This window comes from Hyaena hyaena, unplaced genomic scaffold, assembly GCF_003009895.1.
Source record: "Hyaena hyaena isolate Hyena2069 unplaced genomic scaffold, ASM300989v1 scaffold_1903, whole genome shotgun sequence".
In the NCBI taxonomy this organism is placed as follows: Eukaryota; Metazoa; Chordata; class Mammalia; order Carnivora; family Hyaenidae; genus Hyaena; species Hyaena hyaena.
Genome location: NW_024082537.1, coordinates 60,121 through 75,769, shown reverse-complemented (window position 1 = coordinate 75,769; position 15,649 = coordinate 60,121). Strand labels below are relative to the sequence as shown.

The 15,649-nt window shown below is 45.2% G+C and overlaps 2 protein-coding genes across 4 annotated transcripts; both read left to right on the top strand.

Annotated features, from left to right (window-relative positions):
* Nucleotides 1-260: 260 nt before the first annotated feature.
* On the top strand, nucleotides 261-4,621 carry LOC120226918 (melanoma-associated antigen B10-like). Its single transcript, XM_039225086.1, has 4 exons — nucleotides 261-379; nucleotides 1,302-1,622; nucleotides 3,546-3,669; nucleotides 3,770-4,621. The coding sequence occupies exons 1-4, from the start codon at nucleotides 261-263 to the stop codon at nucleotides 4,619-4,621; spliced, it is 1,416 nt and encodes a 471-aa protein (XP_039081017.1).
* An 8,706-nt stretch (nucleotides 4,622-13,327) lies between these two features.
* LOC120226921 (melanoma-associated antigen B10-like) lies at nucleotides 13,328-15,072 on the top strand. Of its 3 annotated transcripts, none has more exons than XM_039225094.1 (2): nucleotides 13,328-13,348; nucleotides 13,926-15,072. In XM_039225094.1, exon 2 carries the CDS (start codon nucleotides 13,971-13,973, stop codon nucleotides 15,057-15,059), a length of 1,089 nt encoding a protein of 362 aa, XP_039081025.1. In that variant the 5' UTR covers nucleotides 13,328-13,348; nucleotides 13,926-13,970; the 3' UTR covers nucleotides 15,060-15,072. The 3 variants fall into 3 exon arrangements, with proteins under 3 accessions (XP_039081025.1, XP_039081021.1, XP_039081022.1); XM_039225090.1 differs by lacking the exon at nucleotides 13,328-13,348 and adding an exon at nucleotides 13,383-13,465; XM_039225091.1 differs by lacking the exon at nucleotides 13,328-13,348 and adding an exon at nucleotides 13,383-13,472.
* Nucleotides 15,073-15,649: the final 577 nt, after the last annotated feature.

The window sequence follows — 15,649 nt, the reverse complement described above, 5'->3', positions numbered from 1 at the left end:
GGTACCAGGAGATGGGCCTGGACAGGGAAACATCGATAAGTGAGGAATATCAGGAGGACCACGGATGGAGGAAGTAGAGCAATTTCCAGAATCCATGAGAGAGCACAGGGCAGCTGGCAGTCGGGGATCTGAATGTAGGCTTCAGCAAAAACAGAAAAGGTGCCAGAAGGAGAGGACATGGAGAATCTGGTGGAAGGTACCAGACAGCTGGACAGGCTAAGGAAGCTGAATCTTCACTGCCGGCCTGAAATTGTAGAGTGATGTCATGGGTAGATCTGTTGGATGAAAGCACCAGGCATGCCCGAAAGCCCCCTCACCCGAGTGTCCCCTGTCCACCATCAGGCAGCAAACAGCTGGCTCCCCCTGTGTCACCCACCAAGTAATGTTCACTGATGGGATGTGGGAGAGCTACATCTCTTCACTACTCTAATCATTCCATGCATCCTTGCCAGTGTACCAGAGCTGTGAGTGGTCTTGATGCCTGATGAACAAGGCTAATTCTTCCCCTATGCATGTGGCCCTCCTGCCACTGAGATTGAGACTCTGCAAGTGGCTGGCCTTGGTGATTCAGAATGTTTAAAAGAGGGCAAGTATTACCAACGAGTGCTGGAAGGAGGTGTGTGGCTGCAAGCAGGGGCAACTGGAGGGGGAGTTTGCTGAGGCTCATTACCCAGTGGCTCCGGGAATAAAGGGCTGCGTGTAGACCTGTCTTGAGAAACAACCCAGGTGTTGTCCCCAGCTTCCTGACTTCTTTGCACACCAGAGGGCAGATGTACTCTGGCTGAGTCTTGTGGTCTTTGTTGCTACCAGATGCTGACTGGAGTAGGGTGTGTGTCCACAATGGAAACACCTACAGGTGGTTGGAGAGCCACTGAAGATGGTGAACTTCCTTGTTAAGCTGGGAATAATGGGTTATGTGGAGTCCAAAACTATTGTTGCTATAACCCTGACTCTACTGAATTGAAAACTTAAAAATATTTAATTAAAAAGTTTAAAAAGGATCCTGGACTAACCATTCCCCAAATTATCACAGGATCTACAGTAAATTTTGTATCACCATCCTCAAGCCAGTAGAGGGAGGAGTCCCAGACTCTAAGAAGTAAAAGTGGAGACCCTGAGGGAGCTCTTTGGGAGCCACTCAATCCATAACAGAATGGATCCACACAAACCTGTCCCTGCTATGTAAGCAATTCTAAGCCTGCGACTGGGTGTTAGATCCGAGCACTATTCACTTCACCCTCTGGCGCCTGATGATGGAGGGTTGGAGGTTGGGATGCCGTAAGACAAAGCCTTCGTTTTAGGCTGTCTGCCTCAGATCAGGAGACTTTAAGGCTAGCTGACTCAGATCAGGAGACGGAGGAGTCCCAGACCTCCAAGGAGTCAATAAGATCTATATGTGAGTTTTGCCAGAGTCCTCTACGCCCACAAAACAGAGTCCATCCCTCACCTCCAAGAGCCACACCCCTTCCCTCCGCCACAAATAGGAATGGCCGGAAGTGGCTTCCCCCCAACTTCCGTCTCCGGACCACTCTTCGAAGTGAAACATTGTTCCAGCGGGCCGGATCAGGAGAGCTGAGCAAAAGAATTGTCAGGAATAATTCCAGACACCGTCTGGAATTTCGGTAAGGACCCTCGATAAAGACCCTTAGACTTGACGGCACTCCAACCCGCGTGCGCACGCGGGCACGAGCGTCCGCCCGCGGGCACAGAGAGAGAGAGAGAGAGAGAGAGAGAGAGAGAGAGACTGAAGGGGGCTGACAGAATCCTGATAGGCCCTGGACAAGGATCACCTGATGTAGTATTCTTTGAATTCCCCCTCTGTGGACAGGGATTTGACGGTATCAGAACAGGGTTTGGCATTAGACCTTCCAGCAGTTAAGTTGAGGATCGTAAGGTCTGAGGGAACCTAGATTCCACGACAGATGAGGAGGGCTACTCAGACCCCGGGCCCCTGCTGTCAGGCCTGGGAGGCCCCTGATGGGAGTGGCTGGTTATAATACACCCAGAATTCTGCCTCTGGAGTCTTAGGGAAGTGAAAAAATTGGTGCAGAAAAGGATGGCTTAAGTGAGAGGGAGAAGACTCTCCCTCTGCTAACCCTGTCAAGATGTGAGGTAAGGACTCTTTGTGAGGTATGGGAATATCCACTATCAAACAAGAGGAAGCTGGACAGAGTCTGGCCCTGCCATCAGCGACAGCGGGCCTCGGGCAAGGGATATCTGATATAGCACCTTCGAAATTCTTCCTTTGGAGATTAGGCGTGCCTGGGTGGCTCAGTCGGTTAAGCGTCCGACTTCGGCTCAGGTCATGATCTCACAGTTCGTGGGTTCGAGCCCCGCGTCAGGCTCTGTGCTGAAGGCTTGTTTAGAGCCTGGAGCCTGCTTCAGATTCTGTGTCTCCTTCTCTCTCTGCCCCTCCCCGCTCACGCTGCCTCACTCTATCTCTCAAAAGATAAATAAATGTATAAAAAAATTCTTTCTTTGGAGATTCAAGGAAGAGATGGCATTGGGCCAGAATTTCTGGCTTTAGGCTAGCAGGTGGAAGGGTTCCATATCCTAACATAGGTAAAGGTTAGGACACTAACAGGTCTGAGTGACCTCACACCCCAAAAGAGATGGGTTTTTACAGAGTCCTGACACTGCTTTCAGCCCAGGGGAAGGGTCAAAGTGATAGTGGTTGGATGCAAAACATTCTGAATTCCAAAATCTGGCATTTCAAACAATTGAGCCACTTCCTGTAAGAGGGGCTGCTTTAGGTCATCAGAGGAACTACTTCTAGGTCCTGCCAGGAGAGAATGAGAGTAGTGAGACGGATCTTGACGAAGTTCTGAGGGAATCAGTGACTTCATATAAAGTGGGCCTGCACAGAGTGCCAACCATGCTGTAAGCCCTGCAGGGAGAGTACTGTGTAGATATGTTTGGCTCAGGGCCCTCCACCTACTCAGTAATTTTAAAAAATACAAGGGCCTTATCTTGAAAAGATATGTCTCAAACCAGGAAAGGGAAGAGTACCAGGCCCTACCAGAATATAAGGTAAGGACCCTGAGTGAGGAGTGAGGACTCTAATTACCCCAGAATGGACAGGGTTCTGCTGAGCTCTTCCCTTATTGTCATCCTTGGGAATATATGGTCAACTGAGGTCTCCTTCAATTTCTCCTCTGGAATCAAAGGAATATGAGGTAATTGAAATGAGGTTGATAAAAGCTTAGTAAAGGGACCCTAGAAGCTATCAGAAGCCATGATGATAGCCCTGAAAGTGAATGAGAGAAATGCATTCTACCCCAAACAGAGGGGCCTAGAATATAGCCTGGATATTCTAGGCCTTGTTGTCACCCCAGTGAGCACCAGACAGATCTGGCAGGTAGTAGTTTAAGGTGAAATCTAGTTACTTTCACAGGGTTCTCAGGAAACAGGCTGAAAAGAGAAAATGAACCTTATGAATTCCTTAAGCAGTACACACAAGATAACCTGCAGAGGCAGCCATCAATAAAGTCAGGGTGGCATCCCACTGTGAATAGGCACACAGCATCTTATCCTTTTTCCTCCAGGTCACTGGTTCACCTGCCCACATCTCTGTTGCACCAGAACAAAGCCATCATGCCTCGGGGTCAGAAGAGTAAGCTTCGTGCCCGTGAGAAACGTCGCCAGGCCCAAGAAGACTCACAAAATCTGGTAGGTACTCAGCCCCACTACTCACCTCCACTCCTCTTCCTCCCTTCATTCCAAGGGCATACCCTCAGAGCTAACCTGCTGGATAATCTGCAATCCCCAGGGTCTTCAGAGAGCAACATTCACCACCACTACAGCTGCAGCTCTTTCATTCATGAGATCGATTGAAGGTGCTAATGAAGTAGAGGAAAGGCCAAGATTCTCCCAGAATCCAACAGACACTCAGCCATTTTATAGAAGCCCTCTAGAAGAAAAGGTGTTTATATTGGTATACTACCTGCTTTACAAATATCAAATGAAAGAGTTTATTACCAAGGCAGATATGCTGAGAAATGTAATTCAGATCTATAGGAATCAATTCCATGAGATCCTTGGGAAAGCCTCTGAGAAACTGGAGCTGGTCTTTGGCCTTGACGTGAGGGAAGTAGATCCTAATAAGCACATCTATGTCCTCATTAACAAACTAGAACCAACTTATGATGGCAGACTGAGTGTTGATAGTAGTGTGCCTGAGACTGGTCTGCTGATGACTGTCCTGGGCGTGATCTTCATAAAGGGCAACTGTGCAACTGAGGAGCAAGTCTGGGAAGTGCTGAATATGATGGGGTTATATTCTGGGCAGAAACACTTCATTTATGGGGAGCCCAGGAAACTCATCACAAGAGATTTAGTGAAAGAAAATTACCTGCAGTATCAGCAGGTGCCTAACAGTGACCCTCCACGCTATGAATTCCTGTGGGGTCCTAGAGCTCATGCTGAAACCAGCAAGATGAAAGTTCTTGAGTTTTTGGCCAAGATCCATGATACCGTCCCCACTGCCTTCCCACTCTATTATGAAGAGGCTTTGAGAGATGAGGAAGAGCGAGCCCGAGCTCGAGCCACAACTAGGGCTCGTATCGCTGCCATGGCCAGTGCACGTGCCAAGGCCTTGGCAAGCAGCTCCTCCCACCCCTAGTAAAGTCTGAGGCAGATTCTCCATTTTTATTTTGTAATTCATGTTCTCATTAGTGGAAGGTCAGGTACAGATAACGCAGTGTATAATGTGTTTATATTCTTATTCCATGTTAACTTAGATAATTTTTTTATTACTTTTCCTTTTGATAGAAGATTTATTAGCTTCAAAAATTCAAGTTTATGAATGACATTTTCAAATTTGTGCTATATATGAGATTTAACAGTAGGAGATTGTTATTTTGTGAACCAAATTGGGAAATTCCTCATCTTATTTACTGATTTGGAACATGATAACAAGTCAGTGGATTAGGCATTTCTTTGGAAATGTGAAAGAATTCAGCAGTAAAATATTTGGTGTCAAGAAATAGACAAAAAAGAAAAGATAGCCAAATATTGTATTTTCTATTCACTTTTAGTTTGTTTAAAATTAAATGATATATGCTTGTAGAGATAGATAATCCAAGAATGTAATTAATTACATCATAATAAATTAAACCTCTTTCACACTGTCTCATTCATTTCTCAAACAAACATTCCTTGAGAGGCTTTGTGCTAGTACTGGGAGTGTCTGGATAAATAAGCCCCACTGTGCCCATAGAATTTTGGTGTCAGAGTAGCCATCAAGTAGGGAAGAGGATGGGATACACCCTAAGACTTAAGGACAAGTCAAAAGAAGGAGAGGACATGCGAGGATCCAAGTATGAGAAATCAAGTGCAAATGCCCTGAGGCCAGTGGGTCCGGGGCCTTGGGCAACTGCAAGTCCTTTGGTGTGAGTCACTTCTATGTGAAACTGGGTGGTGGATCAGATGAGGCTGTGGGAGTGGTGGACAGGGGCCAGGCCCTCAGAAGTTGTGTCCAGAGTTAAGAGACTAAAGCCTAGAATGGAAAACTGTGTCTAGTAGTTACTTTAAGTTCATGAATTAACCAGAAATCTCCACCTGAGGCAGAAATAAAAAGTGCTCCGTGATCTTGTCTTAGGGCAAGGAACACAGTGCACAGACTAGGTATTTTACATACATTGTCTCCAGCGAGTCTTTGAGAAACAACAGTGATAAAGCTTTGACCTATGATGATCTGAAGCCACTTTGCTGGCAATCTTTGACTTGAGCTGTCAAAGACAGAGCTCATTCCGTTAATAGGGTATTTAAATTGGGTTATCTTGAGTGTAAATTGGCAAACTCAAAGCAAGAGATAGATGTTTTGATGGGAATGAACCAGGTAGTCCTTAACACACTTCCTAGCAGCTTTATAGGCATCCAGCTAGGAAAGGTTTTCCCAACTCACATTAAAAATCCTCAAAATGTTCCTTAGCAGGTAACTTACTTTTTCTTGGTAATAAATATTTTGGCTGATTTGGTGTGTTATGTACTATTGTTTTGTACATTCTCTGACATCTCTAGGATAAAAATAAACTTTAAAATCCCAAGATGGAGGTTGGTAATATTTGATGTCAGAATTTTAGTAGTAATATCTGTTAATTATCAAAGACCCAAAAAAGCAATTCACTGTACCAGGTACCTTACATAAACCACTTATATTCCAACAGTTTGACTTCACAAGGTACCATTGAGCCAGAGTGCAAGCTGACTACATCAAGCCCATTTTGCAGATGAGGAACCTGAGGTACACATAACTCTTGTGATTTTCACATGAGTTCACATGGTTCAGAAAACACAGGCCTGAGAACAAAGCCCTGTTCCCAAGTCCTCTGGAGCCCACAAAGTGCCACTTCTCCCAGCCTGAGGCCAACCTTCTGTCCCTTAATTACTTTCTCTTCTCACTATCACACTGATGTTTCTCAGGCAATGAAAGAAGCACCCTGTGGCCAAAGTACTAAAACCAGGCCAAAAGAAGGAAGGTAAATGTGAGAATCAGGCACAATTTGGGGACTGTCCCTGTTATTCAATTCCCTAGGATCTCCTGGCCCCTCGCCCCAGGGTCCCTTGAGAGCTGGCTCTCTGCCCCAGTCTCCACACAAGTGTCCAGTCCCGGCATTTTCCTGAATGACTGCTCCCTCCCCTGGATCTTCCCCAGTGGGCCCTCATGTCCAAACTGGGACCTGTCCTTCAGGCCAGGTCTCTTCTGGGTCCTCCTGTGGAGGCTGCGCCCTGCTCCTGGGGGAACAGACAGTCCTCAGGCCGCGCCATCCCCTGATTTACAGCATTCCAACTCCCTGCTCCCCCATTCTGCCCCCTGGCCCCACTCTGACAGCAACTGCCTTTCCGTGTAATTCTGGCAGTGAGGTTTCAGACACCTCCTGACCTCCATCCCCCACCCCAGGTGTCTCCATCACATTCACCAAAAAGGTTTTTTAACCAAATCTGCTGATAATTTGATACAGAATATAGTGGCTATAATATCCTGGAGCAAAAATATAATCGTGAAGGTAGAAAGGAGGTGTTAGGAAGCAGATAAAATCACAAAGAAAGGAGAATTTAAGCTGATGAATTATTTGAGACTGCCCACTGAATCCATACACTGATGAGTGAGCTTAACTAAGTAGTCAAAAACCAAAGCCTCGCTCCTACATGGTAGATGAGGAAGGACAGAGGAAATCACTGTAGAAACTATCAGCAGAGACTAGATTCTAACAGACCCTGCAGTCTTTTCAGGAAGTTATAGTAGTTTTCTATGGCTGCCTTAACAAATTAAGGCTGGAATGGCTTTGCTAGATTCTGTGCTAGGATTTTTGCAGCCCAAGTCAAACTTTGAGCTGGCAGGCCTCTCATCATGAATTCTGGGAAGAGTCTCCTTCCAAGATCATTCAGGTTGTTGGAAAAATCCAGTTCTTTGTGGTAATAAGACTGAGGCATTGTTTTCTTACTGTCATAGCTCCTCTAGTCCTCTCTCTCCAGTCCTTGCATCTGGGCCCATATATTGTGAATCAGCAATAAAACAATGTGTTCTTCTCATGCTTGGAATCTCTTCTAACTCTTGGATTCTCTCTAACTGCACCTCCTCCAACTATGCTGTATCTCTTTTCTATCCACCCAGAAAAACTTCTCTGCTTATAAGGGCTCATGCCATTAGGTTGGGCCTGCTCTGATTATATCTTTATTTTAAAGTCATTTTCATGGCCTTACTACATCTGCAAAGTGTAACATAATATATTCACAGGTTCCAGGGATAAGGTATGGGTATCTCTGTAGAAGAGTTATTCAGTCTACTACCGAGGGAAAAAAGGTCTCCCTGGCAGATGTGCCAGCTTTGATAAGAAAAGAAAAAAACTAACCCTGACTCTTGTCCGTATCTGCTGCAGGGGCAATCTTGGTTTTCAGTGTGCCCAAAGACATCTGTGCAAGTGTTCAGTTGTGTTCATCAAGTGGTGCATAGCAGAAACTCAAAAGTTGTGATTTTTGACCATGCATGAAAAGGAAGAAGTAAATTCTCATTGTATTGAAATTATACAGATTATTGAAAAGGTCAGACCTGGAAAGTGTTATAGCAGGAGGACAGGAGCAGGTGAGCATCTGACTTTGGCTCAGGTCATGGTCTCATGGTTCATGAGTTTGGGTCCCAAATTGGGCTCTCTGCTGTCCATGCAGATTCTACTTCAGATTCTTTGTCCTCCTCTCTCTGCCCCTCCCCTGATCGCATTCTCTCTCTCTCTCTCTCTCTCTCTTTCTCTCCCTCCCTCTTCCTGTCCAAAAACATAAACATAAACAAAAAATAACATTTTAAAATAAATAAATATAAATCTGGAGTGTTGCAAGGCAATATTGGCCTTCTTGGAAACTTCTCGAAGAATGAAGAGGACTTTGTACACAAATTCTAAGTGTTAAACTTTCCTGATCACCTGCTCTGTAACTGTTTATGGATAAACTACAAGGGCTCACCCACATCACATTTTCTCTCCTTCCTGGGCTCATGGGCATATATATTGTCCAGTCAACTTGTAGTTAGAAAAGGTTTTGTGACAACCCTTCCCACTGAAATATGAACAGAAACAATATTTGTCATCTGCAGACCAAGGCATTTGAGAGTCAGTATGCCACTCTTATGTTTTCTGTCCCATTGAGCAGAATCATGGAGATCCTGTGTTGAGATGTCCATCCACACTGTGTAACCAGACTGTATTCCTGGGTCACCAGACAGCAAACATCCTGCCAGCCCATTAGGCCTTATATGTATGAGAAGTCCAACATTTGTAGTGTTAAGTCATTCAGATTTCAGTTTCCACCATTACATCCATTAAGGTTACTTTGCTGTTACACACAGCTATTTCTGTTGTTAAGTCTTTCTTAAATATACTAATGACAAAAGAAATAGTGCATATATTCTTGATGTTATAAAATTCTAAAAATACACTTCTTCCTCCTTCTCATGGTTTTTAAAAAATTCAGGCCCTGCTCAAAAAAAAAAATTACGTGCATAATTTTTGTTTATTCTACACTTTTACTTACATATATGTGCCAGAAAAATACACTGTTGGTAACTCCTTTTTCAAATGTCTCCAGTGAACACCAAGACAAACTACTGAGGGATCAGAGCAGGGTGGTAACCCCATTCTCACTCCACTTTACCATAAATTTCTATCTGTGTTACTTCTGTACCTCACTTGTAAATAATAGGTTCTATCACTCTTGCCAGACCAGAAGTTCTTGAAGGATCGTCCTTGCATCCCCTTTGCATCTTTGCTGAAAACATAACAGGTTTTCAGCAAATGTGGACGAGGTGTGGTTAAAGGAGCAAGGTATGGGGGTAGGAAGGCAGAGAAAGAATGTTCAGGTGAGGAGCAAAACCAAAACGTGTCTCGCTGGAGAACATGAACCATGGGCTTCTCAGTGGGTGACCAGGAGGCATAAGATTCATAGCATGAACATGGACATTTTCCTGGAATATAATCATTGAAATACATTCATATAACATTTATTGAGTGCTCATTAGATGCTGGAGCCTTTTCTCTGACCTGTATTCTGTAATCACTTTCTGATGTCTTCCTAAGTAAGGGCAGTCATCATCACCATTTTATTCAGATGAGACATAGAGAAATTGAGACATAGAGAACTTGTCCAAACTAGAAGGGCAGAATTAAAAGATAACTATTGTGAGTTTTCACAATACGTGTATAATGTGTGTAATGTCCTGCCTCTTACTAGTCTCATGAATAAAAGGAATGCAAAAGCTTTCCATGAGAGCACATATAGATCCACCTAACCTTTTGAAGTATTCCCTATGATTTTAAAGTGTTTATGTGCCATAACTAATGTAACCATTCCCCTTCCAATGAACACAGAAGGTATTTCTCATTTGTTACCATCATTAACAGAACTTAAATAAACAATGAACATGGTTCTTGGGCAAATGTGGCTGTTTTCTCCTAGGAAAGGTAGAAATTGTGTAAACTGCGTTAAAGTGGAAAGACTTCGGTGATTGGAACTCTTTAAATATTTCTGAAATTGCATTCCAGTAATGCTGCACCAATTCATATTTTCACAAATTAATTTATGTAAGTAAACTACACTCACTGGCATTTAATTTTATCGATTTTAAATTTTGAGCAATATTTTTGGTGCAATTATATGGTCTCAGTTTTGTTTTAATTTGTATTTCTGTTTTGTAATGAAATTGAGCAGAAAATTAACATAATCCCTCACTCATATGAATCGGGATTTCTGCTGAGATATATCAAGTAGTAGGATTCCTCTAGGTGCATGGTTTAAAATTCTATGTCCAGAAGATTTTCCCCTTTCCTGTGAGAACCTAGGATTTGTCAGAATGACCAGGTACCAGGAGATGGGCCTGGACAGGGAAACATCGATAAGTGAGGAATATCAGGAGGACCACGGATGGAGGAAGTAGAGCAATTTCCAGAATCCATGAGAGAGCACAGGGCAGCTGGCAGTCGGGGATCTGAATGTAGGCTTCAGCAAAAACAGAAAAGGTGCCAGAAGGAGAGGACATGGAGAATCTGGTGGAAGGTACCAGACAGCTGGACAGGCTAAGGAATCTGAATCTTCACTGCCGGCCTGAAATTGTAGAGTGATGTCATGGGTAGATCTGTTGGATGAAAGCACCAGGCATGCCCGAAAGCCCCCTCACCCGAGTGTCCCCTGTCCACCATCAGGCAGCAAACAGCTGGCTCCCCCTGTGTCACCCACCAAGTAATGTTCACTGATGGGATGTGGGAGAGCTACATCTCTTCACTACTCTAATCATTCCATGCATCCTTGCTAGTGTACCAGAGCTGTGAGTGGTCTTGATGCCTGATGAACAAGGCTAATTCTTCCCCTATGCATGTGGCCCTCCTGCCACTGAGATTGAGACTCTGCAAGTGGCTGGCCTTGGTGATTCAGAATGTTTAAAAGAGGGCAAGTATTACCAACGAGTGCTTGGAAGGAGGTGTGTGGCTGCAAGGAGGGGCAACTGGAGGGGGAGTTTGCTGAGGCTCATTACCCAGTGGCTCCGGGAATAAAGGGTTGCGTGTAGACCTGTCTTGAGAAACAACCCAGGTGTTGTCCCCAGCTTCCTGACTTCTTTGCACACCAGAGGGCAGATGTACTCTGGCTGAGTCTTGTGGTCTTTGTTGCTACCAGATGCTGACTGGAGTAGGGTGTGTGTCCACAATGGAAACACCTACAGGTGGATGGAGAAGGACTATAGTTGGTGTAGTTCCTTATTAAATTGACTGATAGTGACAGATATATTGTGGAGTCCAAAGCTATATTTTTTGTGTAATAACTCACACTTGACTGAATTAAAATTAAAAAAATAACCAAGGTCTGTGCTAGCCACTCTCAAAATCATCACATGATCTGTAGTAAATATAATAAAATCTAAAAATTTTAAGAGAGGACAGTGGATCGACCTGTCAAACTCAGGCCAACAGACTGAGGAATCCCAGGCCCTAACAGAAGGAAAGGTGAGGACTCTGAATGAGACCAGAGGGAACAACCCATCCCAGAATGGAAGATGCTGCCACACACAGTCCCATTCCTGTTGCCAGCCTTGGGAAATTCCAGAAAAAGGTGGATAGAAATGGCTTCTCTTGAATTCTGTCTCTGGTGTCTCAGGGAAATGAACACCTTGATCTGTGGTGGGCAGTGTCAGGTTAGCAGAAGAAAGAGTCCAATCTCTGCTTGGAGTTTAGACAAGGTCCCTGATTGAGTTTAACAGAATCCTACTCCAAGAGAGAGTAGACCTCGACAGAGTTTCACCTGTGCTTACAGTTCTAGCAAGCTCTTTGCAGGGATTGCCTAAGTAGTGCCTTCTGAATTTCCCTACTGGAGACTCAGGGACTTGAGGACATCTGGATCTGGGTGTGGCGTCAAGGCTACAGAGAATGAAGTCCCAGGCAGTAACAGAAGTAAAAAAGGTAAGGACTCAGTCTGATTTCTGTGAGACCTGCCCACCCCAACAGATGGGCAGCACAGTGGCCTGCTTCTGCTGTCAGCCCCTGGGAGGTCCTGGTATACTGGTGATGAGGCTCAGAAGCCCTTTCACTTCATCCTCTAGAAACTGGAGAGTGATGTGGGGAGGGCCTCAGTTTAGGACTAACATGGGGAGGATACCTAGTATCAGTCAGAAGTAAAAATAATTAATTAATTAAAAAATTTTTGAAACCCTTTGTGACAGAAAATGCCACCATTGGGAGACCTCAGGCAAAGTTGGCCAGAAATGATATACTCTGATAGCCACCTTGGGGTCTCAGGGAAGTGAACACATTGGTCTAAGGGTAGTGGTGTGACACATCCACTGAAGAAGGACCTGTGGGCTCTGCCTGGACTTAAGGTAAGGATCCTGAGTTAGGTGTCATGGTACTGCCCATCCCAGACTGGGGAAGCTCCTCCCACAGAGTCCAGACCCTACCACCAGCCCTAATAGAACCCAAGCAGGAATCAACGGTTGTAGCAAACTCTGAGAAACTACTAAATTTCCCAAGGGGACTGATGAGGGTAAGGGTGTCAGCTTCAGAGCAGTTAGGTCCCAGGTCCTAAAAGGAGTAAAGATAAGGATTCCGAGATTTGAGGGAGCCACCCCACCCCAACAGAACAAAGGAGTCCTCACAGAGCACCACCCCTACTATCAGACCTGGAAAGTCCCACGTGGGGATTTAAGAATGTGACGCACCCTGACTTCTCCCTTAGGTGTCTGAGAGAAGCAGTAGTTTTCATGTTATTGTGCAGCATCAGAACAATCAAGGGAGGAGCTCCAGGCCCTACCTGGAATTAAGGGAAAGACCTTGGGTTAGGTGTGAGTGGATGGGCCCACTCCAGATTAGAGGGGTTTCCAGTCAGTACTGCCCCTGCTATCTGCCCTGATAGAACCTAGCCAGGAAATGTTTGACATATGGACATCTGACTACCTTCTAAACTTCCCCAGAGCGGGAATGAGGTGGGTGAGGTAATCGGAACAGGCTGTCAACTTCAGACCTGCAGGGGGAACAGTCCCAGGCTCTAAAGGGAATAAAGGGAAGAACTCTGAGTGACATCTGAGGGAACCACCCACTCCAGAACATAGGGGACTTGCAGAGCCCTGCTCATACTTTCTATTCCAGAGGCTGTGGGTTAGGTTGGATTAGTGTAAAGCATCCTGACTTCTGTATCTGATGTCTCAGCGGCAATGTATACTTTAGACTAGAAGGAGGTAGGTGTTAGGGGAGGGAGGAGCTCCCAGGTCCTGCCACAGTGTGGGGAAAACACTGAATGAGGTCTAAGGGAAAAACTCACTCCCAACAAAGAGTACCTCACAAAGCCCCACTGTTGAGGTCAGCCCTGGGAGGCCTTGGTAAGGATGTGAGGCTGAGGCACCTCCTCACACCCTTGGGCAGTCAGGAAGATGAAATCTGATCTGAGCGGGCAGTCTTATTGTCATTAGAAGGAGGGACCCACTCTTCCAGCTTGAGTAAGGAGTAAGATCCCTAGTTACTCTAGAATGGAAAGAATCCCCCAGGGCTCTGCCTGTACTTTCTTCCCTGTGCATTCTTGGGCAGGTGCAGTAAGATGAAGTTTCCCTCAGTTCCTCCTCTGAGGTCTCAGAGTGGTAAGGGCTTTGAGATGAGGGGTCAGCCTCTGAAAAGTAGAGCATGGGGACCCCAGGTCCTTCCTAAAGTAAACTGATGAACCTTAATGTGAACTGAAATGCTCTCTAACTCAGAGCAATTGCTCTAAGCCCCAGTGAGCTTCACATGGACCTGCAGGTAGGAGCTAAGGTCCACAGGGTCCTCAGGACAAGGCAGAGAACAGGAGCCTTGGGGGTTCCTCAAGAAGTACCCTCAAAGAAACCTGCAGGGTTGACCTTCAGTAAAGCCAAGGCTGTATTTCTTTGGTGAAGTGGCCTAACAATGTCATCCTTTCCCTTTCAGGTCATTGAGTCTTCTGCCCTTTTGCTGCCTTAGTCAAAGGTCATCATGCCTCGGGGTCAGAAGAGTAAGCTCCGCGCCCGTGAGAAACGCCGCCAGGCTCCAGTAAAGCCCCAGGATCTTGTAAGTGCTCAGGCCACCACAGCAGTAGGAGAAGTTTTCTGCTCCCTTTGCTCTCCTCATTTCAGCAACTCAGCTGCTGCTGGGTCATATTGCACTCCCCAGGGGCCTCAGAGAGCCACAGCCACCACCACTCCTGCTGTGGCTGTTTCACACACAAGATCGAATGAAGGTGCCAACAACCAAGGGGAGGAAAGGCCAAGATCCTCCCAGGCCCATCCCACCACCATGCCCTTTCAGAGAGACCCACTAGATGAGAAGGTGGTTTTGTTGGTGCATTACCTGCTGCAAAGGTATCAAAAGAAAGAGCTCATTACCAAGGCAGGAATGCTGAGAAATGTAATCCAAATGTATAGGAACCAGTTCCATGAGATCCTCAAGAGAACTTCTGAGCACTTGGAGCTGGTTTTTGGTCTTGATTTGAAGGAAGTAGATCCCAACCGGCACATCTATGTCCTTGTGAACAAACTGGAACCAAGTTATGATGCAGTATCGGGTGATTACGGTGGTGTGCCCAAGACAGGCTTGTTAATGACCATTCTGGGTGTGATCTTCACAAAGTGCAACTGTGCCAATGAGGAGCAAATCTGGCAAACACTGAATGTGATAGGATTATATGAGGGGAGGCAGCACTTCATCTTTGGGGAGCCCAGGAAGCTCATCACAAAGGATTTTGTGAAAGAAAAGTACCTGGAGTACCGCCAGGTGCCCGGCAGCGACCCTCCACGCTATGAATTCCTGTGGGGCCCCCGAGCCCACGCCGAGACCAGCAAGATGAAAGTCCTGGAGTTTCTAGCCAAAGTTCACGATACCATCCCAAGTGCCTTCCCAGCCTGGTATGAAGAGGCTTTGCAAGATGAGGAAGAAAGAGCCCAAGCCCGAGCTGCAGCCAGGGCTCATACCGCTGCCATGGCCAGTGCACGTGCCAAGGCCATGACCAGTGCACATTCCAAGGCCACAACCAGTGTGCACACCAAGGCCATGCCAATAGCTCCTCTAACCACTAATAAAGTCTGAGGAAGATTCTTCACTTTGTTGTTAAAAAGAAACGTCTGTATGTTAAGAAGTACAGGATCAGGGTGGGGCTGGGGAAAACACAGTATATAATGTATTTGTGTTTCTGTTCTATGTGGTGACCTGGATAATTTTTTAAAATACTGTTCCTTTTAATAGAAGGTTTAAGCAGCTTCTAAGACAAATTTATGAATGATATTGCTCAAATATTTATTGCTGTGAATGAGATTCAAGAGTAAGAGTTTTGTTATTTTGTAAAATTGGAAAACTTCCATCTTACTTAGTAATCTGGAACAAGATAACATGGCAGTAGATGAGGCATTTCCTTGGAGGTGTGAAAAAACACAGTAGTGTAATAGTTGGGATCAGGAAATACAGAAATAGATAAAAAACGATAAATTCTTAGCTTCATTTATCAGTTTTAGTCAGTTGTTTTGTAACTATATATATATATACACACACCTGGATATATTTAGTTTATCCAAGAATGTAGGAGAAATAATTATATCATAATAAATTCTTTAAAAATTTTTTAAAAATATGTATTTATTTTTGAAAGAGAGAGAGAGAGAGAATGAGCAGGGAAGAGGTAG